At 42.7% G+C, this 27031-nt stretch overlaps 1 protein-coding gene across 3 annotated transcripts in view; it reads right to left on the bottom strand.

Moving 5' to 3' along the window:
• Positions 1–971: 971 nt before the first annotated feature.
• The window catches only part of mei4 (meiosis-specific, MEI4 homolog (S. cerevisiae)), a 42210-nt gene continuing 16150 nt past the window's right edge, over positions 972–27031 (bottom strand). For 2 of the 3 annotated variants that reach the window (XM_069722738.1, XM_069722739.1), the window contains exon 5: positions 17083–18125. In XM_069722738.1, coding sequence (XP_069578839.1) covers positions 17847–18125 — 279 coding nt within the window. In that variant the 3' untranslated portion in view covers positions 17083–17846. Of the gene's footprint in view, positions 1158–17082; positions 18126–27031 lie in introns of those variants that run through there. The other variant, XR_011312118.1, reaches the window with a different exon arrangement.

The following is a 27031-nucleotide window of genomic DNA, read 5'->3' on the forward strand; positions in this document are numbered from 1 at the left end:
TGAGCGAAGTCGAGCGTGTTGGATGTTTTATTCTAATATGGGAGATCATCTGTTCAGGCCTCAAAGTAAAGTCCAATTAATTACGAATTAAATGTAAAACAACTTTTACGTCCATTTGAAACGAGAACGCCGTGGTGACCTTTATCTGTTGTTGTTGTTGCTGTTGCTGTTGTTGTTGTTGCTGTTGTGTTTGCTTCGTCCAACACGTCGACGGTTTCCGTGAGAAGTTTCTTACTGGAGCTTTTTATTTGCGTGAATTATACTTGATGAAGCTTTTAAGACGGAAACATCGTAAACAAATTCTGCTTTTTTTGTTTGTTTGGCGTTTCCTCGTTTTAAATATTTGCATGATGTGTTGCGGGAGTATAAATCTGATTTAGGAGCTCCAGCAGACATTAAAACAGCGACTTGATGAGGAGGAGAGGAACATTATTCATTCATGTCTCCTTCCATATTTTTTCCCAGATGGTCTGAAAGTTTCCAGCCAGCGATCTGCCGCTCACGCCCACTTCGCTGCCCTCGTTTGATGACCGCCAGCTTCGGCAGGAAGAGAAGAACTTTTTCTTTTTTTTTAAACCAGAAAACAGCGGAGATTACAAGTTGTCTTACAAGACGTGAAACATCTTTCCATACGAATCACCTCTGATTTCCACATTTTCTCCGCAGCGTAAATGTTCCTGCTCACAAGAGTCCGGCGTGCAGATTTGATCTTCCTTCAGTCGAGATGGTTCACTTTGTGTGAAGCTGTTTTCAGATGACTCGATACGAACGGCAGCCTGACGCTTACGAAAGGAAATATCTCCCAGCATGCTTTGAGATTAAGGGGTGCTTCAACCATGACATGATTAATAACTGCACTTAAAAATAGGCTTCAAAATAATTATAGGAGATTGATGGGGGAGGGTTTTTTTTTTCTGAATGCGAATCACTTTAATTACAGAGTACAAAGAAGGTGGAAGGTTTGTGTTGGTGGATCGCGGCGCACGCCGAGCACCAATAAAGCACAAAGAGCTGCGAGGACTCACCGCAGAAAAGTGACTCCGTGACACGACTGAATGTAAATAAAGGGATGTCAAAGAAATCTATTTCCACCACATCAATCCGTCGCTGCTCCCCGGCTGCAGAGTCGTGTTTGAAGCTTCCATCTGTGCGGCGCTCTGCAGGAGGAAAGAAGGATTCTTTAGCTCCCGTTGGAGCTTTAATTTGATTTCTTTTATTTACTGAAAGCAGGCAGAGCTACTGAACATACGCTGATTTGATTCGGATTAGATCACGAAAAAGGACGTGAAGTGCTGCTCAACGTCTGCGCCGGATTCACAGAAACACAAACAACATCAACATCAAAAAAATAAATAATCAAAACGGGTTCAAACCCAAGAAAATATTCCTACTAGCAGGAGAGGTGGTTTTAAAGAGCTTTTTATGTGGCATCCTGAAGAAGACAGGGATTGTGATTTTAAAGTGAAACTTTGAAATATCTAAAGTGTGTTTGTACATGAAAAATGTGGTTTTATAACATTTTCATGGTGTAATATGTGAAGCAAATGTAGATTACATGTGAAAATCATTGGATTACATGTGAAACCTTCAAGACGGCATCACAGACTGGATATAAAAGAGTTCGTAGCTTCAGATCTGAAAAATGGTTCCGATGCAGAAGTGTCTGAAGCTGCAATACCAGCGGTGATTTAAAAATAAACTATTTAAAAAACGAAGAGGTTATTAATGAAACACACGACAGCAACTGCAGGTTTTTATCTCTGATTCTGGTTGAATCGATGTGATCATATTATTCCTGTCTGTCGGCTTTCTTTTCTGCAGTTATGATAAGACTATTGATCAAAGCTCACATTGAACTGAGTACAAACTAAATATCAGTTGTCATGAAGCAGATGTTCCTGCAGCTGCAGCCGGTGAGAACTGTAAAGAAACAAGCTGAGTTTTTATATATATTTGTTAAGCTGTTACAAACAAATATCATGCTGCAAAAAAAGCAACTTTTAGTTGAGTTTTTGTAAAGTCATCGACCAATCAGTGTGTAGAAAAGTAACTGACGTCAGTTGCCTGATGAAGTTGCACTGCAAAAAAAACTCGGCCAAAATACAAGAAAAAAAGTTGCAGCTAGTTAATTTGACTCGACAATAAATGTTAAAATCAGCTGGTTCCAGTGTAGAAATCTGTAAACTCTCAAATAAAGCTTAGAAATCTGTAGAAAATTTGTTTTGTTTTTTTAAATCAAATGACTTTCGATCCGACTGACATTAGTGAAATCATTTAATTGTTTTTAATTCTTAATTTCAGTACAGCGAAAACAAAATTGAAGGCCGAAGAACGAGAATAAATCTGTAATTCAACTGAAGGCTTTTCTGTGCTGACGAGGCGTTCAGGGAACATCAGTAAACTGTAGCTACATAAAATAACCTGCGTCCGGCTTCAGGATCCACAGATTTCCTTCGTCGTAAATTCACGAAACAAATTGATTTCACAAATGTAGCGCAGGAATACTCGATGCTGGAAAATCAACTCCGGATTATCAATAAAATGTTTCATTTTATAAATCACACAAATTATAATATATTCCTAAATCTATGGAGTAAAGTAACATTAACCTGCCATACAGACCAGAAAAAAACCACACCTGTAACTGCACACAAAGATGGAGGCAGCTGCAGCCTCAAAATGATCAGAAGATATAAAAAATTAAAACTCTATAAACTTCAAAGGACTGAAACTAAAAGGACACCTGGAGCCTTCAATCGGGTCAAACCCAAACTTTCTCAAGTTGGAGCCAATCGGCTGCGAGCGCCCCGCAGGACCGCCGAGCTCAGAGGTCACAGGTCGAGATGGAGGACACGGTGCCTTCGGCTCGTCCCTTTGCTGCCTAATGACTGTCTGTACTCTTCAAACAGCCTCTTCCTCCTCTTCCTCCCTCACAGCTGCGGGCCACCAGCCGAGGAGGCCACGGATTTAGCCTCGATTTCAGAATTCAGACGCTCATCAGAAGCCGGTCGCCGCCTTCTCGGCCGGAATACAAAGAGGCTTCTTCTCCGAGTCGAGAGGACGAAGGTGGACGGAGTCAGTTTCATAACACGAACAGAGGAAATATTTCAACCGAAATAAAAACAGAAAACCTTTCAGCGTTTAGCTTCAGACGAGGATCCTCCAGGTTTTCTTCTTAAATATAATAATTAGGGCCCGAGCACCGATGGTGCGAAAGCCCTGTTGTTATCCAAGCGATTATTATGATTCTCTGTAAACAACTGCATTTTTGCAGGCTTTATCATATTCAAAAACTCATGGAAGTTGGTACACCCATCTCTCCCAGTGAACATTTTTTTATTTTAGTGGAGTCGCGAGTGGGCGTGGCCAAATGGCTCGCTAGCGCCCCCTAAACAGGTGCCCTGGTTGCTACGTTTACCTACATGCACGGAATTCAGTGGACACGTGTATCACACCTAGATGTATAAAAAAGTTACATTGCACCGTTACGTCAACTAAACAGGAAGTCTGCCATTTTGAATTTAGTCACCATTTTCGGCGATTCGAACATGTTGTACTTTAACAAACTCCTCCTTCAGATTTTATTGGACCGACTTGAAATTGAGTCTTTGCCCTCTTAACATGTTTGGAATTAAAAGTTATCATAGGAATTTGTTTTCGTTGATCGGTGTGCCCGTGGCGTGGCAGCCAAAAAGGGACCCAAAAGTCATGCTATGACATGTTGAAAACATGAATGACATTTACAAAGTCAAAAATTAGTTGTGATTTAAAAAAAAAAAATTTTTAAGTAATGACAAAGGGGGGTATTGAAGCCAAACCTTCTGGCTGAGAGGCAGCAGTGCTAACCACTGCGCCGCCAATCTTCCCACATGATGGGCAGCATTGTGACAAATCTTTGGCTCACTGCGACCTATAACTCCACCGTCCACAAATATTCATTCAAATGCGACAAAAATTCAATTTTCAATTTCTTCAAACGTTTAAACTTCACTAAAAGTTGAATTACCATCAACAGGTGGAATCTGAACCTTTAATATCAACCTTGGTGAAGTAGAATCTTTTACCTGTTGAGTTAACCAGACTGAGGTTGAGTCACTGGAAGCTCTGAGTGAACTCCATGAAACTCTTTCTCCTGCTGCTGTGAATCCCTCTAAGGGTAAGCCACACAGGTTTGGGTTTGTACGTGCAGTCATACTAGCACTAAACCGAAGGTCAACAACAATACAAAAATAAAAGTCCAAAAGTGACTTTTTTTTTCCTTCATATTTTGGACATGATATTGTTAGAGCAGTTGCCTCAGTGAGAAGTAACTTGAGGCATTTCAGGAAAAGGTTATACTCCAAAAAGTCATGAAGAGTCATCCAAAATATCTAAAGTATGTTGTCCAAAATATTCAAAGAAAAGTCATACTCTAGCATGTCGTCCAAAAAGTGACCCAAAATTCATTTTTGTATAGAGAAGGGTATATATTATAGAGTATATATTATAGAGTATAGAGTATATAGTATAGAGTATAGAGTATATATTATAGAGTATAGAGTATAGAGTATATATATATATATATATTTTTTTAAGAAGAATAAGGGACAAGATCAAGAAAAAAAAAAAAACTGCCAGCGGGAATATGCCGACCCTCGCGTGCAGCACGTCGGGGAGCCGGCGGCCCCGACCTGCTGGATCCCCGACGTGAAGCTGCGAGGGCCCAAATATCACTGCTTGCAGTTTTAATTAGAGTTCTTGTTTATGCTTGTTTACAAGAGGAAACATCTTTGAAATCAACAAGACAATATTAAGAAGGTGGACTTTTACTATGATAATCTGGTCACGTATCAAGTCATCTAACTGATTTATTAGTTTTCTGGAGGTCCATCTGAAAAGTGTTTTTTAAATTGTCTTATTTTCCTTTTTATTTGGTTTTAATCGTGTTTTTAATTTGTTCTCAAACGTATTTAATTCTTCTGGTATACAAACTCTTATTAATTGCCTGTCAATCATCTGTGAAGGACTTTGAACTACAGCAAAATGTATGAAAAGTGCTGCATAAATAAAGTTTGATTGATTGATTGAAGATTGAATTCCCACCCGTCACTTCCTGCCATGTTGCTTCTGTAATTTCGTGCTATATTTTCTTGCACCAGGCTTTTCCCTCCCCTCCTCAAAAACAGGGTGAATCTCAATTTGGATAATTTGTTCCAATTACCAGAGAATCAATGAGCACGATTAAAAAAGAAAAACACGATGAGGCTCTAGGGAGCTTTCATCCAAATCTCTAATTGAAAACTGAGGTTTTTTCCAAAAAAGGCAAATACTACAGCGGCCTTGTTTTTTGTATTTCTTTTTTTGTATAGACTTCACACACACACACACACACACACACACACACACACACACACACACACACACACACACACACACACACACACACACACACACACACACACACACAGACTGCCAGTTGCCGTGGAGATGAAGAGACTCTTGTTCCATCTCTCGCCTCTGCAGTTTGGATTGAAAAGGAAACACGCCGTTTGGACCGATGAAGCCGAGCGATGAAGCCGAGTTTCGGCGACTCCACCGCGGCCTAACTACGACGTGTTCAAGGTTTTTACCGACAACTTCTCAACAATGAAAACGCATCTCGTTCTTCAGCACAATGAACGTCCTTGGATGGAATAAAAGATTGTCATTACACAGGACAGACTTCATAGTTTGATGATGAAAATATGGAGATGTTTTACTACATTTATAAAGTAGTTCAGAGTGTTCCTGAACGCAGCACGGAGATGCACACGGAGCAGCAGGAAGCAGCGACCTTCATCAGGACGTATTCAGAGTTCATCATCATCACCGAGTTCAACACATTAACGTGACCGCTGGTACGTGAACATTAGTGATGTCACCATGGAAACCTGAAACTGGAGCAGAACCCTATCCCTTAAAAAATGTCCCCTCGGGGATTAATAAAGTAAATACCTACCTACCTACCTACCTACCAGAGAAACAGCAGATTTTGGGGTCAAATGTTTGGGAGAACCGAAAATCTTCAACACGTCCACTAACAGCCGAGTGTTCCTGAGCCCATGCAATGATTTCTAATACAGAATCGTGTGTCAAACTCGAAGTTGTCAACAGAGACCCTTAAAACGCTTCAGAAAGTCTACGGCGATGAAGCGATGAGCCGGGCGAGGTGTTCTGATGACATCACGTTTCAAGAGGGGCGGAGCTTCACTGTTCAAGACCGAAGAAGGCGTCAGGTCAGGAGACACCAGGTGGGTTTTCTTGGTGTCACCGTGAATTCAAAATGTCTGTCTTGTTTCACTTCCTGCCTTTTGTATGATTAGTTTCATCTGTCCCTCGTTGTCCTTCCCTTTCTGTTCCGCCAAAATTTGCTGTTTCCTCTGCTCCAGTTTCAGGTTTCCGTGGTGACATCACAGATGTTCACGTACCAGCGGTCACGTTAACGTGATGATGTTGAACTCTGAATACTTCGTGATGACGGTTGCTGTTTCCTGCTGCTCCGTGTGCATCGCTGCGCTGCGTTCAACAGGAACAGTATCAGAACTTTTTGATCTGAACTTGTATTTGGGACAGACATTTAATGATAGCCGCCTATTTAATAATTGAATAACAGTCATATCTGGTGTCTCATCTTCCATTTGAAGCCGATCAGACTCGAAAACAAAGTATAAAATGATTCATGCAAAAATCGCCTCTTTCTTTCTGCTGCAGGGAGTTCAGACTTCTCCATAAAAGCCTGTTTGCAAGTTGTTCTGTGGGACTCCTGGTTTCTCTGAATCTCTACAAAGACTAACAACACTGGTGCATATTTTACTTCCTTCACTTCCCTTTAAGTATTCCTCCACATGTGGAGTACAAGTCTTGACCACCGCGTCCTAGAAATTTGCCAAAAGCCCAACGATAAACTAAAAACCACGTCGAAAAAGGAAATCAGCTTTTCTCTGTCTTGATAGATCTCCATGAGCACATATTCACTTCTGCTCGGCGCTCATGACTCTCAGCTTCACTTCCTGGCTTTCATCTCTAGCTGCTTGGAGGAAGCTCTGGCCTGCCAGCTTTTTTTTCTCCCCTTGGGAGGCAGAGATACAGAGGACTTCTTCCACACCTCATTAGTCATGTTACACACATGAAACAGCGCTACCATAATGAAGCTGAACCGCATGCATGAAGACCAGCACACACACACACACACACACACACACACACACACACACACAGGGATTCAAAGGCTGCGGCGGAAACTGAGAGCGTCTCCGTGCCGATCCTTCACGGTTTCTCCGAGGAGATTCGTCTCCTTAAAGAAAAATCTGCAGCTAATATTTTATTGTTAAATTCGTCTCAGTGAGAGAACAGCGATACTTCATCCCGCTCTGTGAGAGAGACTCATTTAAAACGGCACTGAGGGAGATTTGTACGACTCGGAGGAACTCAACTTACTCTAACTTTGACTGATTAATCTCAGCGGTTAACCGACGGGTCAATAAACAAAGTTTCAATCATTTTTTAAGCAAAAATACCAAATACAGCGTGATGGGAAAGGTTTCATGCACTTTAGAGGGGGAGAGCGTAACCCAGGTTATTTTCTGCAGCTGCAATTTACAGACGTTCCCTAAACGCCTCGCTATCCGGCTGCACATAGAAAAGCTTCAAGTTACTGCAACGCAGACAAATATGCGTCAGAAAATTAGCTAGAAAAGAGTGAAATAAGATGTTCTGATCTGAGGCCAAAACGAGCGACACACAGCAAAGCGAGTAATACACACACCCGTCCACTAGAGGGCAGCGTCTCGTGCTTTAGGAGAATAAAACCATCTGGAAACCTTCGTGGTTCCTTCAAATGAAACAATGTGAGAAGAGAAATCACTAAACATCAGGCTTGTAGTCATTATTGTATTTTAAGAAGATCTACAAGGTTGTGAACTGACATGAAAAGAGTTAAAACATATTCTGTTATTAAAAGTGGAGTTTAAAGCCCTGATTTTCAACTATTTAATAAAGGAGGACTTGAGTGGGAGTAAAACAGTCGTACTGGACGCTCGCAGCAATTAAAGGCGGTCGCAGGTCAGGTCAGAGCCATCATCGCCCTGGAGACGGCAGGTGGTTGCGTTTCATCGGTGGGGGGGTGGGGGAGGGGTGGTCCTGCTGCTGGATAAACGTTTCCATTAAAACTGGTGGGAGATCCATTAGTACTGTGAGCATCATGAGGCGGGCCTGTGTGGTTTCACCCTGAAGATCCGCTGCTCTTAAAAAACACCAAAATAACTGCAATGTTGCCATGGTTTTTATAAGTGAGGCCGGATTTACATAAAAAAAAAATACAAAATAAATTGAGCGCTGCTGCTATCGCTGCTTCACATGGGCATCACACAGACGGAGCCGGCCTGAAGGCGAGTGAAGTGGGTTTGTGACTGGAGAGCATGTCGATTAACTCGGGATTTTAGAGCAGCGTGTTCGGATTCGTTCAGCCGGAGATGGACAAGAAACCAACCGGCAGATAATCATCAGAAAACTAAGTCCAAAATCCAAGAAGGGCCGGGAGGGAGTTTTTCCTCCCGAATGTCTGAAGTTTTCTTTCCAATAAAAGAGAGTTCTTCCTTCCTTCTGTTGGAGGTTTCTTCCTGTTAAAAGGACATTTTTCCTTCTGTTGGAGGTTTTCTACAAAAACAACACAAAAGGTGAGAAGACGTCTCACATTATGGCTTTTAAAAGCCTGTTAAGTCAGATGTTTTTTCCGTGAGCTGGAATCACACGTCTGCCTGAACAAAAACAGATTTTGACAGATGACTTATTATAACTGGTGTTTTCATGAATGAGGAGAGAAAACCAAGCTGAGCCGGCGGCTGACGGAGGGTATCTGTGCGCTGTGGGAGGTGTTGGCCGACGCTCGGAGAGGAGCTGCTACACAAAACGCCTCAATTAGCTGCCGAGAAAACGTCAGAGGACGATGGATTCTGAAGAGAGTCTGAAACGCCCGAAGACCTGCAGTGAGAGGATTTAACAGAAATGTTCAATGTGGAAATAAAATAAAGTAAACTGATCTGGAGTGTGTGTGTGTGTGGGGGGGGGGTTATTTATGTTTGTCTGGGAGAGTCTGGCAGCTACATGTTCCCTCTAATAGATGGAGCTCACGGAGGGCTGTTGGAGGAGCCAAACTGACGGAGCAGAACTTAGAAAGAAGACAACGCTATGCAGAGAATCGGCCGCCGGCTGCATTTAAAGAAACAGCAGCAGAGGCTGCGTTTATTTCTTTATTCTTATCGGTGAACGAGTCCTCAGCAAAGATTTCAGGTTTGCACGCCGTTTATGGAGAAATACTTCTGTACGTGAGTAAAGTAGCTGCTATAGACACGACTGGAGCGCAGATTTACCTAAAGTTGATCCAAATTTTACGTTAACGGAAAGAAAGATTTGCGGTTTTTGGTTGTTGTAGTCTCAGAAGTTTGCAGGTTGTCTCTGGGAACTTCTTCCAAACAGGCTTCAACGTGAATATAAACTAAAACGTCCCTCAATTACAAATAAAGGACTAAAAACAAACATATTTGGTCTCCTGTTGTCTTGTTTTTGTGAAATACAAAAACTAAATAGTAAAACTAATTGAATAAATACACGTTATCGTCCCTGCTTCTGTATTTCTGAACTAAACAAACGAGCTTTGGTTCCCGCCTCAGATTCCCTCCTGTGCTGCTCTCCGAGTCTAATTTATGGATCCGCGAACACTGTTGTTGCTCCATCAGCCTCCAGGGTCACCGCAGACAGTGTCAGGGAATACTAATAATATGCAAATCATTTTCATTATACATTGTTTATTCCTCTTTCCCTCAAGCTATAGTTTGATTGCGAAGTCCGTGTCCTCCGTTCGCCGGCCGAGGAGCTGCAGTGAAGAGACGCCGAATCTGAACGCTGCGACGAGTGAACTTCAACTCGGAGAGCCGAGAGTCGTGAAATCAGGTTAACAGAAGCCGTCCGGTCTTTTCCTCCCTGGTCTGATGACTCATTTATGTTTAATTTAAGATGATCAGAGCCAGCACAGCTGTTAAAGGGAAGCTACACAGGTTTCTGACTTCACTCAAATCTTTTATTTCGAGACTAAATCCGGTAAAACCTCCAATTCAGAGGGTCAAAAACTGAAAATGTCGTAAATTTCAGAAACAAACTGATTGTGACGGTGATTTCAAAGGGCTCTGATTTAAGTGAACTAACATGACGACCAACCTAAATTTGTAGATTTTATCAATTGCAACGTTTTCTAGAATTTTGGTGATAAACCGATGAATCTAAAGGATGGACTCAATACTGGGTGAAATAAAAATCTGCATTTTCTTACGTAGAATTGAGATCACAATTCTATTTCATTGTCTTTTTAAAATAAATGTTGATTGTATTAATTTTATCTGACGCAAAAGGAAACGGTGTTACATGCACCTCTGTAGAATAATGCATTCACACTAACTTTATTTTTTCACTTTGATCTCAACAGTTCTGCAAAATAATGTCAGGAAACTAAGCATTTAATCACCTAACAATAATGAGGAATTAAATACTGAAATAAAAAAATTATATTCTGATATTTTGAAGTGAAAAGTGAGTCTGTGAACGCTGCTTCCAATAATCAACCTTAAACAGCCCATAAAGTCTTGGACTTACATGCACAATAACTTAGTGCAGCTTCAGCTGTGGCAGGAAACCGTTTGTAAACCGAGCTCAACAATAAGTGTTAAAAGTGTCTAACAGTGTAGATAAAAGCTGCTGGTGGGCATCGACTGGGAGTATTGACGAGTTAATCTCATACCTCCAGGTGAGAGACACAACATGAAATGTCCCCCCGCGGAGACCCGAGGTCAGCAGTAACACGGAGATCCGAGTCAGCGGACGATGAAGTCATCGTCTCCGGCTGCTGGTTTGTCCTTCGTTTTATCGGAGGAGACGTTGCTGAGCTGACGAGATGTTCCTCTGAGCCTCAAAGCTACAAACACAGTCCCAGTCCTCCAAGAGAGGGAGGCAAGTCCAAGTGCATCAATCTGCAATACCAGCGAGTGCCACTAGAGGTCGGCTCCAAAAAGCCTCCGGCTCCATAGACTCCCATTCAACTTCTCTCATCAAATCCAAAGTGAATAAAATGTGTCCATCAGTTATCTCGGTGTTGTTAGCTAAAGTCACTCCTTCTTCTTAGTTTTCTGGAGGTCCATCTGAAAATAATCCCTCATTCATTAGAAAAGAAGATTCAAGAAGACCTGTTTTTGGGGGCGTGTCTGTTTGATTGACAGGCCTGTGGTGCAGTCAGGTTACAGCTATAAATAAATGACGAAAGACAAAAGACGTAAAGAAGGTCAGCTGACGGGAGTTATTCGGCGGCCCATACGCTCCATCAGTCAGAGACGCCCAGCTTTCATCCCGCTGCAGTTTAGCTCTCTATTTGTTCAATATTTCAGAGAAGTCCGACAGACGTGAGATCAAACTGGCCGGTAACAAGAAAAAATGAGAGTCCACAGCTCTTGCTCTGCTCCCAACGGTTATTAAGACCAAATGTTGGATTTATGACAATCCTGCAATAATAACAATGTAAGAAATAACACCAAGGCTTATTAATATGCAATAATCAGACTTTTCAGGCTTTTAGTTTACTGCAAAATATAGATCTTAGTATTATGTAAAAGAACTGAGACGTCAGTTTCAGTAGTTATCTAAATGTATTATCAGTTTTTAGAGGACCCAGCATGGAGCCCTGAGGAACGACACAGGTTTACCTAATGAGCTTCTTCAGGAAGGTAAAACACAGCTGCAGGTAAATCTTATTTCCTCAAAACCTTGACAGAAAGAAAACATGGCAGCGAGTTCAAATAATATGTTTTTTCTCGCAAAATTTATAATAAAAGCATTTGGGGTCACTTTTCATGGCAACAATCGTGGATGTGAGGATACAAAACAACTATTTAAATATTATAATAAAAAGAGTTGAATAGTGTGATTAAAATAAATACAACTTTTTCAAAAGATTCATTAACAAATAAATATTACTTGAAAATTAGTTTTTTTATAGAACATTTTACAGTTGTAAAATAAACCTAGCAGTGCTCTCTGTAGACTGATTTTAAAACCTATTTTTAGCAGGTCCCTTCAGGTTTAGATATAAAGTCCACACACCAACACAGCAATCTGCGATAAGCCAATACATTGATTAATCAGTCGCACTCTAAATGGAGAAACTGTTTGAGTGTGTTATCACTGGGGAAAACTGTTTTCGAGTTTCTTTAAAGAGAAAATGTTTTCTGCTTTTCTCTGTAACATATTGCTGTGAAATTAGTATTTTTGAGTTTTGGATTTTACTCAGACAATAAAAAAGAGATCTGAATTGCAGTTTGGAAAATTTTGCAGGGCTTTTCTTTTTTTGATGGGTGTGATATTATAAAAACAAGCCATCCTGTATTTGGGCCGTACGGCAGGTACCAGGAGCAGCAGGTCCATTCATCGGGGGCTAAATGAGGTTCAGGTGCAGAGCGGGATTAAGACTGATGGAAACACTCTGTTCTATTTAACAATCAATCATCAGCTCGCAGGTTTAACTTGAAAACATCCGGACTGGCGATGAGGTCACCGGCGTGGGAAGCTTTCTATCAAAGCTCAGCCGCTGAGGTGGGACCGACACGCCGGCCGTGTCGACGACGTCATGCATCCATTACTGCAAATGAAAGTTGTTAATGAGCGGCGGACGCTCACCCGAACAAAGAGGCAGCCGGCAGGACGGAAGGCCGGCTGAAAAATGAAGCCTGAGGTCAAGATTAAATCATACCGTCGTCCTTATGACGTTCAACGTGTTAACAAAACCGGCTTTTCTTTTGTAAAGTTACAACTCGCTAATTGAGGGATTCAATTATAAATCTTCCATTTTATACGACTTCCATCAGGTGAACAACAGGAAGTAGAAGTAGTGTGTGGCTTCACTGGTGTGTGTGTGTGTGTGTGTGTGTGTGTGTGTGTGTGTGTGTGTGTGTGTGTGTGTGTGTGTGTGTGTGTGTGTGTGTGTGTGTGTGTGTGTGTGTGTGTGTGAGAGGCTCTCCAGATTGAGATTGATGGCCGCCATCCCCCCCCTCCGAGTACCTCCACCGATACGCCGAGAAACAACACGTCAGCCCGACGCGGCCCGACTGAAAGTAACACCGTAATCTTCCAATGATGCAAAAGCCTGTAAAATTAAGATGAACGAGCCGAAGTCGTCCTCAATTTACAGCTCGCTACACCGCATTACATTCATCAGGCTGACGGCACGCTGGCAGAGCGAGGCGAGGCGAGGCGAGGCGGGGGAGCGAGGTGGGGCGGGGGAGCGAGGTGGGGCGGAGACCGGGCGGTTGTACTCAAACTGATGTGACAGAGTTATTAAGGGAACCAACAGAAGGGTTCAACAAACAACCGCTGTACAGTCACATACAGTTTCACACGGAGCAGTTACGTTCAAGGACACCTGGGCAGTCTTACATCCATCTAATATCCTCTAATATCTATAACTCATGATGACGCTGTGAGAAAACAAGAAGTACGAAGCCTCCAGTTCAGAGTCTGTCCGTCACCATCTTGTTAGTTCGGAGCGGTTCGGAGCAGGAAGTGACCATATTTGGAGGAGCTGGAGGGAGGGGGTGGGAGGCGACAACACAGCAACAGTCGAAATACCGAACTCGAGGCTTCGTAACGGTACTTCACAAACCAATGAGAGACGATCGGTCTTCACGCAGCGCGTTTAACGAATACACAACATGAAAATGTGGTCAATAAAGAACTAAAGATAATGTTGCATCCTCTCATTTCAACGAGCCTCTCAGTCATGAGTTCAACCATAATCATTAATTGTTCTCCGGTCATGAAATCACAAGCTGCCGTTACAGCAAAAAGTTCTGGACCATCTGTCAAATAAAGCTGACGGCGTCTGGGAGAGCATCAAAGTTCAATTAGTTCCCGTTTAATCAAGGTCAAGAGGACCGGTGGAGTCATCTTCATCAGAACATGAAGAAATAAATCACGGCAGCCGTCAGGGAAGAAAAGAAAACTCTCCACACCTCCGTTACGGCTCTACGAGGGTTTTGCGAGTTTCTCTGAATCAATTCTTCAACTTCAACTTCGAGCAGTTCCACGTCCATATTTCCTGTGAAAACATCACGTCAGTCGGTTTTCTTCCGACTTGTTAAACTCCTTTTTTTGTTGTTTTTGTCAGGAAATGCAGAATTTATCAATGTTTGATTTTCTCTTCGTTGACCTTAAAACCACTGCAGCGCTTTCAGCCGGAAAAAAATATTATATAATCTGTATAATAGAACAGCAGCGATTGAACATATGGAAAATTAATTTTCATATCAGTCAAGGTTGTGCAGATTTAAAGAGTCGGAGAGCTCATAAATCATCCGCCGCTGATGGGAGAGAGTTGATGTGCCTGAGTGAAGCGTTATTTCTGTTGGGCTTCGGGCCACTTCGCTGGTTTATGAAATATTCAACCTGCTGGACACTCGCTTCTAAAACAACCTGCAACCACATACATACACATGTATATTTAGTATTTAGTTCTTCTGTTACTGTCAAACTGGTTAGTTCATCTCCAAATGTTTCGATTTGTGAGGTTTTTTTTTTTTTTAAGGGTTTAATCATTTTTTAAAACAGCTGCTTGCTTTAGTTTTTGGCAAACGTTACTCAAACTGTTGGAAAGGTGAATTTGTTGGGAGCATTTTAACTGGTCGATTGCCACATCGGATGTTTCAGCAGCCTGGTGCACCTTCGTACATGTTTTTTAAGGTTTCATTACATAAAAATTGCTTTACTTTCATGGCATATTTTAAAAAATGACAAAAACTGAAGAAGCTAGATATTAAACTGTTACCAAATGGCAAAAAATTTGAGTTTTGCAGGTAAAAGTTGGTCAGAAAATTGACCTAAACTATAAACTTTGTTCACGTTAATAATATTTATAGTTTGTGGAGAGCAGTGGAGCTCTGAGCCTCTGAGGAATAACATACATGAAGGCTTTCATACGTGGACGTCAGTTTTCAGGACGTTATCTAATAGAAAACAGAGGAATCGCACACGGCTGAGTGAACTCGGAAAACGCTGTCGGACAGGATTCATGCAGACGAACACAAGCCGAAGGTAAAAAACAATCACAGCAACTCTCTATGAAGATTTAATACCTCGTTCACGGGTTGTTTTTAAAATGCTAGCCCCTAGTGGCCATCAGTGGTATTGCACTTTAATATTTTTCTGTCTGGAAGCTACAAATCTTTATACAGTCTATGATTCAGACATTCGGGGTTTCATACGTAACAGAACTAATGACCCAATCCCGTCAATTTAGGGGCGTGGCTTTCCATTCCATCGAAGTGGGTGGAGTCAGGGGCGGGGCCATTTGCATATTGATAGATCCTTACAAACTGACTGAATGAAAGGTTTCCAGAAGTTATTTTTTTTTCCCGGACAACCTTCAAAATTAATCTTTCAGAATTTGATCAGTTTCAGAGTTGAAATCTCAATTGAAATTTTTTTGGTATTCTAGATGGTAGCTAATTTTAATTAAAATTTTTTACGGTATTAACGACTGCGCCTGTAAAACATTTTTCAAATTTGTTGTCTTTAATATGTTCCTTTATTTCATTTTTATTGGCTTCGTTGAAATGTATCTGGTGTGTTTTAATTCTTTAGCAGCCTTGTAGGCCACACGTGTTGAAATGTGCTAGATTAATAAACAGATTTAACTAAGCATCTAAAGAAGCACCATTTTTTTCAGAGTACTGTACATGCCAGCAAGAGATCAGCATCAGGAGAAGAGCAGTGGGAGGCTCGGTGCACTGTTACAAAAAAAATAAACTACATAAAATGAGAGCAGCCTGACTTCGGCCTTCTGTAGATTGATTTTTATAAACGTGCAGATTTTTTCCATCTTCCCAAAATGTTAATCTCCACAGATGAAAGAGCTCCGCTGCCGTTCTTCTCTCTGCTGACGCGACCCGCCATGTCGGCTGCTGTCAATCACACACACGCGACACGCAGTCGCTCGCTCGCTCCGCCGAGCCGCATTAACTGTCCGCTCACGTCCCGGCGGTCCATTTTTATTTTTTAAAGCACGCTGTATTCCTGCTTTGCTCTCAACAGGATATGAAAGATGAGGAGATCACAGACACGGAGAGGCAGAAACCCAAAGCAGACACAATGGGGAGCGATGGCTATCGGAGCAGCCGGGAATTTATGACGTACCAGGACACTTATTTAGCTGGTTTACGAGTAAGAAACAGAACAGAGGATGATGATGATGATGATGATGATGATGATGATGATGATGATGCCTTTATGACTCATACAGAGAGCTGCTGCAGTTCCAACAGAAAAATCTCCATCTGTGAATTAACGCTGCACCATCTATTGCATTCAAATCTCTCGATTGCCTCTTCATGATGTCATTTCAAAATGCCAGCGATTCGGTCGCATTTTTATCGGGGCATCAGCCGCATCAAAACAAGCGCTCCTACCGCCTCTACAAACCAATAACAACACGGCGTTCACAGCACGTGATGCAGAGCAGCAGAAACCGTCAGTACGGAAAATAAAACACGTCGAGTTCTGCTGCCCGCCCGTTGAGAACTGCATGCAGCTCGCAGCGCCGCGCAGCTACGATGAAAACTACCCGACACTTTAAAAACGCTGTCAGCTTCATCAGTGACGATAAACTGAGCTGATAAAACCATCTGATTCCTGTCAGATGTGGATCTGAAGTTTGACGGGAAACGAGTGCACTAAACATCTACGTACAAAACACTGAACAGAATTTGCTGAGATCAACGATGAAGACGAACATTAGAATTATTCCTCACATTCGTAAAACACTGATTCTGAGGAAAAGCAACTGAAGGAGAAATCAAAAGAAAGTCCTTCAGAAGTGATTTCACAGCTTTCACTGAAAGCTTCAGTATAAACTTCACAAATCACCTCAACAATGACAGAAGAAAACGTTGGGAAAGCGATTACTCAGCTGGATAGATGTAGTGTGGGGATGAACGAGTAAAACAACTATTAGAAAATCTTAGGATTTATTTTGGTTGTGCAGGACGAAGAAAAGTTTTTAAAAAAAATGGACAAACATCAGAGACATTTTTCTCTCCTGACACGACATGGACGAGTAAAAAGCCCATAAAAATGTTATTTCCTGTCCGTCTCTACGTCAGCGGTGATCTGGGGACCTTAAATACTGATTTTATGTGACAAATCCTGCTGCTCCCGTTATAAAGTCGCGTAGAACTGATTTATGTCGCGTTACTTCACACAACATACAGTACATAAGTATGAAGTCCACAAGGTATAAATGCTCCGTTTCTCAACTATTACAGTAGAAAATAATCCTAAACTTGGACTACTTGAAGGATAAATCTGACTCCACTGGTTCCTCCTGAAAAAACATCCCACAAACATTCAGTTTCATTCTATCAAACGGCTCCGTAATCTTCCGGAGGATATGTTCTCCGGGTTTATTTTCAGCAGTGGATTCATGCACATCTGGTACGGTGAGTATTTGTGGCTGCAGGACGGTCGGTGTGTGTGTGTGTGTGTGTGTGTGTGTGTGTGTGTGTGTGTGTGTGTGTGTGTGTGTGTGTGTGTGTGTGTGTGTGTGTGTGTGTGTGTGTGTGTGTGTGTGTGTGTGTGTGTGTGTGTGTGAGTCAAAATAAACACAGTGATTCACTGATATATTTATAATGGTGGAGCTCTGTGTCAGAGACCACGAAGATATTTCAGGCACACAAACCTCCAATAAGAGAAATTGATGACATCGCCAGATCTATCCTTCAACCAGATTAGAGGATTAGTTCCTACATCTTTTGGGCCGACGGCGCCGGTCCTGCCGTGTTCCCCTTATCTGCGAGGAGCGATCCGATCCTCCACATGCGGATGGAAAACAAGGGAAACTCGTCGGACAGGAGAAAGACGCGGCGCTCCAAGAGGCCGAGGAAGCCCGTCTGCTCCGAGCTCACCTCCACCCGGCACGCCGCCTCGGATCTCTGCAGGAGCTCCTCCAGCATCCAGAACAGGCGGCAGGAGTTGTGATAGCGGTCCACGGGGAACCCGTCCAGCCCAGAGCCGTCCCGAGCCTGCAGAGACATCAGTGGACACGTTCAGGTGACCTTTAATCTCACACACTGACGGTTTTCTGTGTCAAATTCAAGCGTTGACGGACTGACGTCGGGCTCGGTACCGAACTGGGAGACTTTTACGGCACCGACTGAACTGCATCGGTATCAAAAGATTTTTTTATTTGATATGAAATGTTAAAACCGAGGCCACGATATGTCTGATTGTTTTCAAGTTAAAGGCCGGAAATGTACAGAAGAATACGAACCAAACGTATTTATTCAAACCAGCAGAAGCTACTACAGTTCCTCACGACTGCACCTGACTGCACTTTTGGAAATGTGTGTGTGAATTGTTTTGCATGCTAAAGTATCAGTGTGTGTGTGTGTGTGTGTGTGTGTGTGTGTGTGTGTGTGTGTGTGTGTGTGTGTGTGTGTGTGTGTGTGTGTGTGTGTGTGTGTGTGTGTGAGAGACTTGAGATGTCACGAAGAAAAACAAGCGCCAGATGGCTGTCAGGTATTCCTCGGGGCTAAAACCTTCAGAGAGCCGACAGGATGTGACAACACACCCCCTTTAACTCCTTACAAGCGCGCGCGCACACACACACACACACACACACACACACACACACACACACACACACACACACACACACACACACACACACACACACACACACACACTTGGACCCCACCAGGATCGAGCGTGTAATAGACACGCCCAGACAACGGCAGGCGTAGCTAATGCACATTTTGCTGTAGTGGGCAGGCGTGACTATTACACGCTTAAGATTATAACATGCTAACGGGTAGTTTTACTAAAATCAAACAGGAAATAATACACCTGAAATTCATCCACGCTAACTTCATCTTTTTATCTCGGTGACAGCCGGACGTTCCGTTTAAAACCAAACCAGCTGATGAAAACATCCGATCGAAGTGTGAGTGAGGAGATTGAAGCCCGGAGAAAGTATTTCATGAAGGATTCAGAGCAGCGAGGATGTCGAGATTCATTTTGAACCTTTTCTTTCAGCTTCGCCAACAGATTCTGCAGCTGAACACCAAACTTGCTGAATCAGCTCCAAACTAAACACGAAGCAGATCTGCAGGTCAAATATCTTGCAGACTCTAATTGACCTAATATAATACTGTGCAGATTAAATTTAATAATGTTAGTCCATAAAATATTAGTTATCTACAGATTTGAGCCGTCACCTCTCCACCCTGAGTTTATTTGACACCAGCCTCCAGGATGAGGAGCTGCTTTCTGTGAGGCGGGTCGGTGGGAGGCAGCGCCAGATATTCCACATTAATCTCCAACCTGTCAGCCGCTCACACGCCCACCAGAATTTATGAAGCCGTGAAGCCGGATTCAATGGACGGCAAAAATCGATAACTGGAACCAAAGTCTAGCGGGAGCCGTGATGGAGCGTCGGTGAGGAACGAACACAAACAGATGGAGCGCTCCACCTCCCGGGGAGGAGACGGAGACCTCCGAGGACCCGCTGGACTCTCATCAGACACAACTTCACACCAAACACCACAAAATGGCTGCGGGGGAATTGACTGCGTGATCGGGGAACATGTTTAATTTCTCTGTATTAAGAAAAACACAAAAAAGTGTGATTTTGTGTAAACATGCAGTCAAAAGGAAGAATCACTGTACAGCTAAATGTTAATCTGTCACTGCAGGATTTTACAGGTTTTTTCTGATTATTGTATGTAAATGTTTGTACCATATTTCATACCAATCCATCTAATTGTTGTTGAGATTTTTCAGCTGGACAAAAGTCTACCAATGGCCTGGTGTAACCATTCATAATTACAACCGGAATTACTTTGTTTGATTTTTGTGATTTATTGAGTGATAAATGTGAACTCTGCTATAAATTCCTTTTTAAGTGACTTATTGTTCATAAAAAAAACTGTCAATGAAGTAAATTTTCTTTCAAATTTTTAAGTTTGCTGTTGATCAACACGTCAATTTACTTTCAACAAAGAGCTGTCTGCACCAGCGTTATTGATAGATGTGGAGGGCATTGACATGACTCTGTTTACTGTATTACGATAGCTGAAGCCACAGAACAACAAACAGGATGAACAGATAAACGAAGGGAAAGAGAGATGAGCGGTGAAGTGATCTGCATGCGTCCTCACCGGGGACAGACTGCAAACAGCAGGACCGACTGATTGAGTTGTCCGCTGGATGGTTAGCGCTCCTCGGGGATCACAGGATTTGCTGCTGTCTTTTAATAATCCTGATAAACTACCTTCCTCCCTGCACGCCAGTAACCGGACAGCTTTTCCACCAGCAGAGGCCAAAACCACAAGGTCAAAACTAACTTCCAGCGCCGAGTGACCGGATCAAAAGTTGGCGCTTGGGAGGTTTTCAGGTGAGGCGGAGGTCAGAGAGAAGGTCGTTCAGGATCGACTCTCCTCCGTGATGAGCTGTGGCTTTGAAGCTCGGCAGCGGGACGCCTCTTTGAACGTCTGCAGGAGGTTCAGCTGCGAGATGAGACACGCTGCTCTACAACTGTGCCCTCGAAAGGTGATAATTAGAAACCCAGAGAATCAGATCATCAGGAAAGAAACAGTCGACTGTGTTGCTGCAACACGAGTCCAGTTTGGATTTAACTCGCCGTTTCCTTGATACTCAAAACTGTAATACGTCACGAGCTTTAACTTAAACAGCAGAACCTCTCAACTGACAATATAAAAATGATGTAATAACACAGGAAGCTAGAAGCACATATTACTGGCTGGTGGAGACCAAACAAGAGTTAAAAAATAGTAAATATTGAAGCTACATTGGTCGTGTCTCCAATGGGATGACAGTCTCGCTGAACATTTGTGGAATTATGCAACCGTTTGCAATCGAATTAACCAATGAAATAATAGTAGACTAAAGTTGTGTTTCTGTGAGATAGTTTTGAACACATTCTGCCTCCTTCTGATCTCTGACAAAACAAACTCAGCTGCAGTGGCAGAAAGAGTGAAATATTGAAACATCTGACAGAAACAATAAAAGCAGGTCAGATGGATCATCATAAAAATGTCTCTCCTCATAGTCAATCAAATTCAACTGCCATCACTAGAATTCTCATTCATGTTGTTTGAAGACAAACATGAGAGATGATGCATCAGCGTCAAGACAATGGAGATAATAAAAAGAAGAATATTTCTTCTGGCTCCTCGTACTGATGTTTGAGAGTTGAACGGTTCCCACCTGGTAATTACCACCGCTGGGATTCGGAGACAGAAAAGTCCTTTTTCAGGGAGATGGATGGATGAGAAACCCGGACGGTGCCGAGGACGAAACTCCTCCATGTGTATGCAGCGAGGGAGCCTGCAGCAGCGTGACCCAGATAGCATCAGCTGCCCTCAGATTAAAACGCAGCGCCCTGAAAGGGATTTAATCGTCCATTTGATTAGACTTGGAGCTCGTCACTGTTGGACCGGACCGCCGGCAGGCCGACGGGACGCTCGGCCTCACACGCTGCTCAAACTTTCATTTAAAGAATTGAATCTATTATGTGCAGAGGGGGAAAAAAAAGTCCATAAGTACCCGCAGAGTTCAGAGAGATCTCGTCCAATGTTCTGTTTAGTCTGACTCACAACTCAAAACCCAAACTTCTTTAACCATTTATAACGATCCAACAGGAACGCAGAGAAACCTCTCGCTCCAGCTGCAACTGCACAATTTCAATCAAAGTTTTTAAAAACCTAATTTTACATCTTTAAGTGGCGTTAAGAGAATAAGACATTTTATTGTTTCGGGCTGATGCTCCCGCAGACGGGTCGACCTCCTAATCTCGTCATTGCTTTGAGAAACTCCCACATTGAAGGACTAATCGCCCAAACTCCTTTACAGCTGATACATGCTGCTAATTAGTGTTCGACCTGCGGTGACGCACAGCTTCACCTCTATCTTCGACTACGACTTTACATCAACACTCTGTCACGAGGTGTTGCTTTATTTTGTCGTCACTATTCACCTGCACGCGTTTAAAGAAAGGCGAGGATGCAGAAAAAGACGCCAACACGAAAGAGAAAAAGAAAAAAGACCGAGGGAAATGGAGGGAAAAACAGTTATAAAAAAAAAAAAAAAGAGCAGAAGTGCTTCACAGAAAATATGTAAAAGGCAGAGAAAGACGTAATCTGATAAAAAGAATAAATAAAAAGGAGAAGGATGACAATCAGAGACGGTGCGAGTGGAGAGGGAGGCGGACAAAGAGCACATGATGAAGCGGCGCTCAGCTCCGAGTGTGAAGGGCAGTAATTTACCGATCAAGGACGCAGACTGATTTTTCAGCGGAGAGGAAAAAGAAAAAGAAAAAGCCCCAGAGAGAGCGAGACGCTTCAGACGACTCACAACCAACGGGATCTGTCAGCCGAGCCGGACCGCCGCTTCACCGAGGTCGGCCCACCAAAACCCACAAACTTCATGTTGACTGGCCGGCGGCTCCGATGTAACCTGAAACATATTCCTGAACACGGGTACATTTTATAACTTTCACTTTCCCTTCCTTTATGTTTTATATTGCTTCAGGTCTCGTGTGGATTAGTCACAAAGAACAACTCGGGTTAAAGGCTCGTGATTTGGGTTCAAGTTAAGACTTCCTGAAGGTTCAAGGACTTTTGTCGCCATTTTACAACACGAACCACTCAGTTAATGTTAAGGAACGAATGCCATCATGTCCAATAAAACACCACCGTGGTTCATACGCCGTTACACTATCTTTGATTGAACTGAAACTTGGTATTTTGGCCGTCGCCATCTAGTTGTTTTGGAGCCAGAATGACCATATTTGGACGAACTGGGGCGGAGCGAGCTGATTCGATCTAATTGGGCGATCTACATAATAATGTAAATTTTTGTCCGACAACGATCCAAAGACCAAAAATATTCTGTTTACAGTGATAATAAATGGGACAAAAAACATCACATGACAGTCTTCAGACACCTTCAGTTTATGTAAATCTAATTTTCAATTTCTAAAGTTTGGCCTTTTTTCAAATCAATCTGCACTTCATATCCCAGAATAACAGACCATAACATGGTTTTTGATATTTTTGATGGGAAAAAAATGGCAAATTCCGTCCGTCCGTCCCTCTGTCCGTCCGTCCCTCCGTCCGTCCGTCCCTCTGTCCGTCCGCCGCCAGCAGCTCCCAGGAATCGATTTTTTTTTCCTGCCTCTGTCTTGTAGAAACGTCCTCTCGCAGTGTTTTATTTTTTCCCCCGACCGTCTCTTTCAAAGCGGCCCGTTGACAATCCACTGATTCCACTGACAGAAAATCAATCCAATCTCCTCCACGTTGGCGTTCTCTGAACTCGTATCTTGACATCTGGACGGGCCGGCGAGGCGGAGGAATTCACACTCACAAAAAAAAAGAAAAAAAAAAAAGACTATCCTCTTGTTTTCTTAGTTTATCTCGTCATCAGAAACCCCAGAAAGTTCCACCGGGGTTGGATTATTATTTCTGAGGTTACGGACGGGAGCTCACTTCTGTCACGTCGGGCCGGCTGGAGGCGGCTGATTGGACGGCAGAGACCCCAAAAACACCGAGTTTACCGCGTTCACTCGCTTGGAAAGACTCGATCCAGTCGAAATGCCACAAACGAGCTTCACCTTCCACCTCAAAGTCCTTTCATCCTTTTCTTTCATTCTCCGGCTCAAAAACTAAAAGATATTTCTGGAATAAAAGTTGACGTTTCGAAACAGGATGAAACAGGTTTTTAGTTATTGAACTGGAAGTAAACAAAAGTCAGACGTGTTGGGAAAAGATAAACAAGAGGACCGGGACGAGTATTGATCCAAACCGCCGTCGACCTTGTGCTTCTTTCATTTGCTAATCATCGAGTCATAATTATGTCCTTTCAATTATCTCATTTGCAGATCCTCCACCCACCTCTGATCCTGGTTCTGTTAACAGATGCTCCGCCCACCTCTGAGCCCGGGCTGTTGACAGAACCAGGATCAGAGGTGGGCGGAGCATCTGTTAACAGAACCAGGCTCAGAGGTGGTTCTGTTAACAGATCCTCCACCCACCTCTGAGCCCCTTTTTTTGAAAATGATGATGACTATGAAACTGTGTGTAACTGAAGACGAAGCTCTGCAGTCTCTGTTCAGTATAAAATAAATGCATTTATCCTGAGAAGGTTTGTGGAATGACTCTTCACGTGATGCTGCATGCGACCTGCAGTTGTTTCATGTTTTTCTTCTTTTTCCAGTAATAAATCTGATCTTAGTCGAATTAAAAAAAATCTCAATAAATGTAAAATAACCTGACTGAAGCTGTTTTCTGGGTGTGTTTTTCATCCTGAACGTTTCGGTTTCTGACATTTCATTTTATACTTTCTCGGTTTTGAAAATAAGTAACAGAAATGTAAATTGATGCATTTTTTTTGTTTGTTTTCAGTGAGTTCTGTTTTGTTCCAGACGTCAGGATCTGAACTCCTCAAGACTTCCCTACCGGTCCTGCAGAGTACTTTTTGTTCCTCGTCTCCACCGGTTGACCTTTTGTGCTGTTCCTCTACATTAAGTTTAAAGTCCAGACTACATATTGGGGTCAGCGATCCGTTTCAGACGATTCTTTAGCTGATTTTATGTTCCAGGTTTTCTCGATGAAGGTTTTCTTATTTCTCTTCATTCATTTAAGAACAAAAGTGATATAAAACCAACTGTGTTGGGATGTGCAGGTCTGTCGAAAACTGGCTACAGCTGATAATCAGCTGTTAAAATAGTTTAAACTTATTACTTTTCTGCACCACATTTTAATTAATATTATACAACAAAATAAAAGAGATCTAATTTCTTCAACTGACATCACATCCTGCTCATCACTTGAAATATGACTCCACCTCCTCAATGAGAATATAGAGTTAGAATTTAATTTCGTATCATATGTAATATAATATAGTTTCTACTTGTCGTATTAAATGTGATCCATTTGGTGAAATCAGGTCTCTTTTGGTCCTTTTTGGTGGAGTTAGACCGGTGAAATGCACGGAGAGCAAAGGACAGACGATGAGTGCCCTGAATATAAAAGCACAAACAGTTGTTGGTTCATCATTTCAGAGGCTCCATTCAGAAGATTTCAGCAACAATTTCTTGGAATAAATTCCTTTAATAAATAGATTTTTCCGTACAACCTGCTACTGAAAACAACCTCAGACGCTCCTTTAAATACTCCAATGGTTTTGGAGGCTGTGAAAGTTTAACACTTCAGAGGATTTTGGGAATAAACTGGTCGACAGTTTCTCTGTCTGTCTGTATAAATTCATAAACTGGAGTTTTGAGCAGGTTTTTTTTTTTTTTGGCAAAAACGTAACTTTGTTCTGAGCCAAATTGCTGTTCTTTAAATGTACTTGGCAACGGCGCAGATCGGTCCAAATATTGGCTCGATTATTTTTACATTTTCTGCAGCAATGACAGGCAAAGCTGAGACAAAACCGCAATGAGTGTGTGTGTCAGGATGATATAAGTTTGCTCTTCGCTGATTTGTAGGCCAGACAGATAGTAGCTCAACTTAAAATGCCAGAACCATTATGGCGGCGACTGCGATGCTCCTGCTTTATTGTATTTAGAGCGTCCTTAACCTGCTGGTGGGCGACACAAAATAACACGTCTGTCCCTTAAAAGTCAGAAAGACGAGTGTGTTACTGAAGTTCATCTGATAAAAAATAAAAATTCAAATCTCATCGTGTGACGAGGAGGCCGTGAAGGCCGCGGAGCCGTATGTTTCCCACCGAACGGCTGCAACCCAATCAGCGCAGTTATCTGTCCGCCATCGGCAGGACGCCCGTGATGCCGGAGATTAGAGCGGCCGATCCGACAGAGTGTTTCAGTGACAGCTGAGACAGGCGAGCGCTGTGGGAGGACGACAGGCAGCTCCAGAGCCGGAGAATGCTAATTAATTAAGCCGTCACCACAGATGCCACCGTAGCTTCAACACAAAAGGATGCGGAGGAAAATTTAAAAAAAAAAAGTGTCCTGAACAAAAGGCAGGAAGGAATATGAACGTACAGGGATACGATGGACCTGCTGCTCACTGCTCAGGAGAAGGATGAAGAACTGTGAGAACAGCCTCGTTTCTTAGAGCCGGAGATCGTATGAACGCTGTTGATCGTATAAACGCTGTTAAAATGGACGTCAGGCGATTCCTGATGTTTGGTCTCAACCTCGATTTAAGTGCCGGCAGGATTTAAACGCAGCAGGACACCAACTCCTTTATTCAAATAGCAAAAGTCTAAAATTCTGGTGTTGGTGCTCAAATTAAAGGCCCTTTTCCAAGTGTTGTTTTAACATCAGGTCTTTCACATCAAACGCAAAATATTACAACGTGAAAAAGACAATTATTATTTTATTTTTTTGGGAAGGAAGTTGATTTTTCGCAGCTTTTACACTGCGAATAAAATACTGCAATAAAATGGAGCTCGTGTTTACGACACGGGAAGTCGTGTTGCAACGTTGTGCTCGGCGTTCACGCAGTGAAGTCGTAAAAACGCCGTTGCTAGGCAACAACAACGCGGACGGCGTCGAGAAGCCACAGAGGCGAAACAAGGGAAAAGATGATGATGAACATTTTCCTCAGACGTAGTTTATTATCTAAGTTATAAAGACAAACTCCACGTGACTAAAACTACAACATATCAGCTGAACATCCAACCAAACATGAACCTCCACGACCTCTGACCTTTCTGGAAACGTCAGCAAACAACGTCACGACTCGTGAACTCGAGGTTTGTAGAAAATTCAGACTTCGACGTCGTGAACACCACAAGAGGGCACCGTGCACGCGGACTCTTCTCATCATCCACCGATCCCATGGTGGATTCAGGTTTTGGTTTTGGACCCGTAAAGAACCAGAGCGGTCGGAGTTGATTTGTCGCCGGCTGCATTGATCTGCTGTTGGGAGTTTCGTCC

This window comes from Brachyistius frenatus, unplaced genomic scaffold (assembly GCF_029030835.1).
Source record: "Brachyistius frenatus isolate BFR_SWC_R1_liver_20210118 unplaced genomic scaffold, ASM2903083v1 Contig_302, whole genome shotgun sequence".
Lineage (NCBI taxonomy): Eukaryota > Metazoa > Chordata > Actinopteri > Embiotocidae > Brachyistius > Brachyistius frenatus.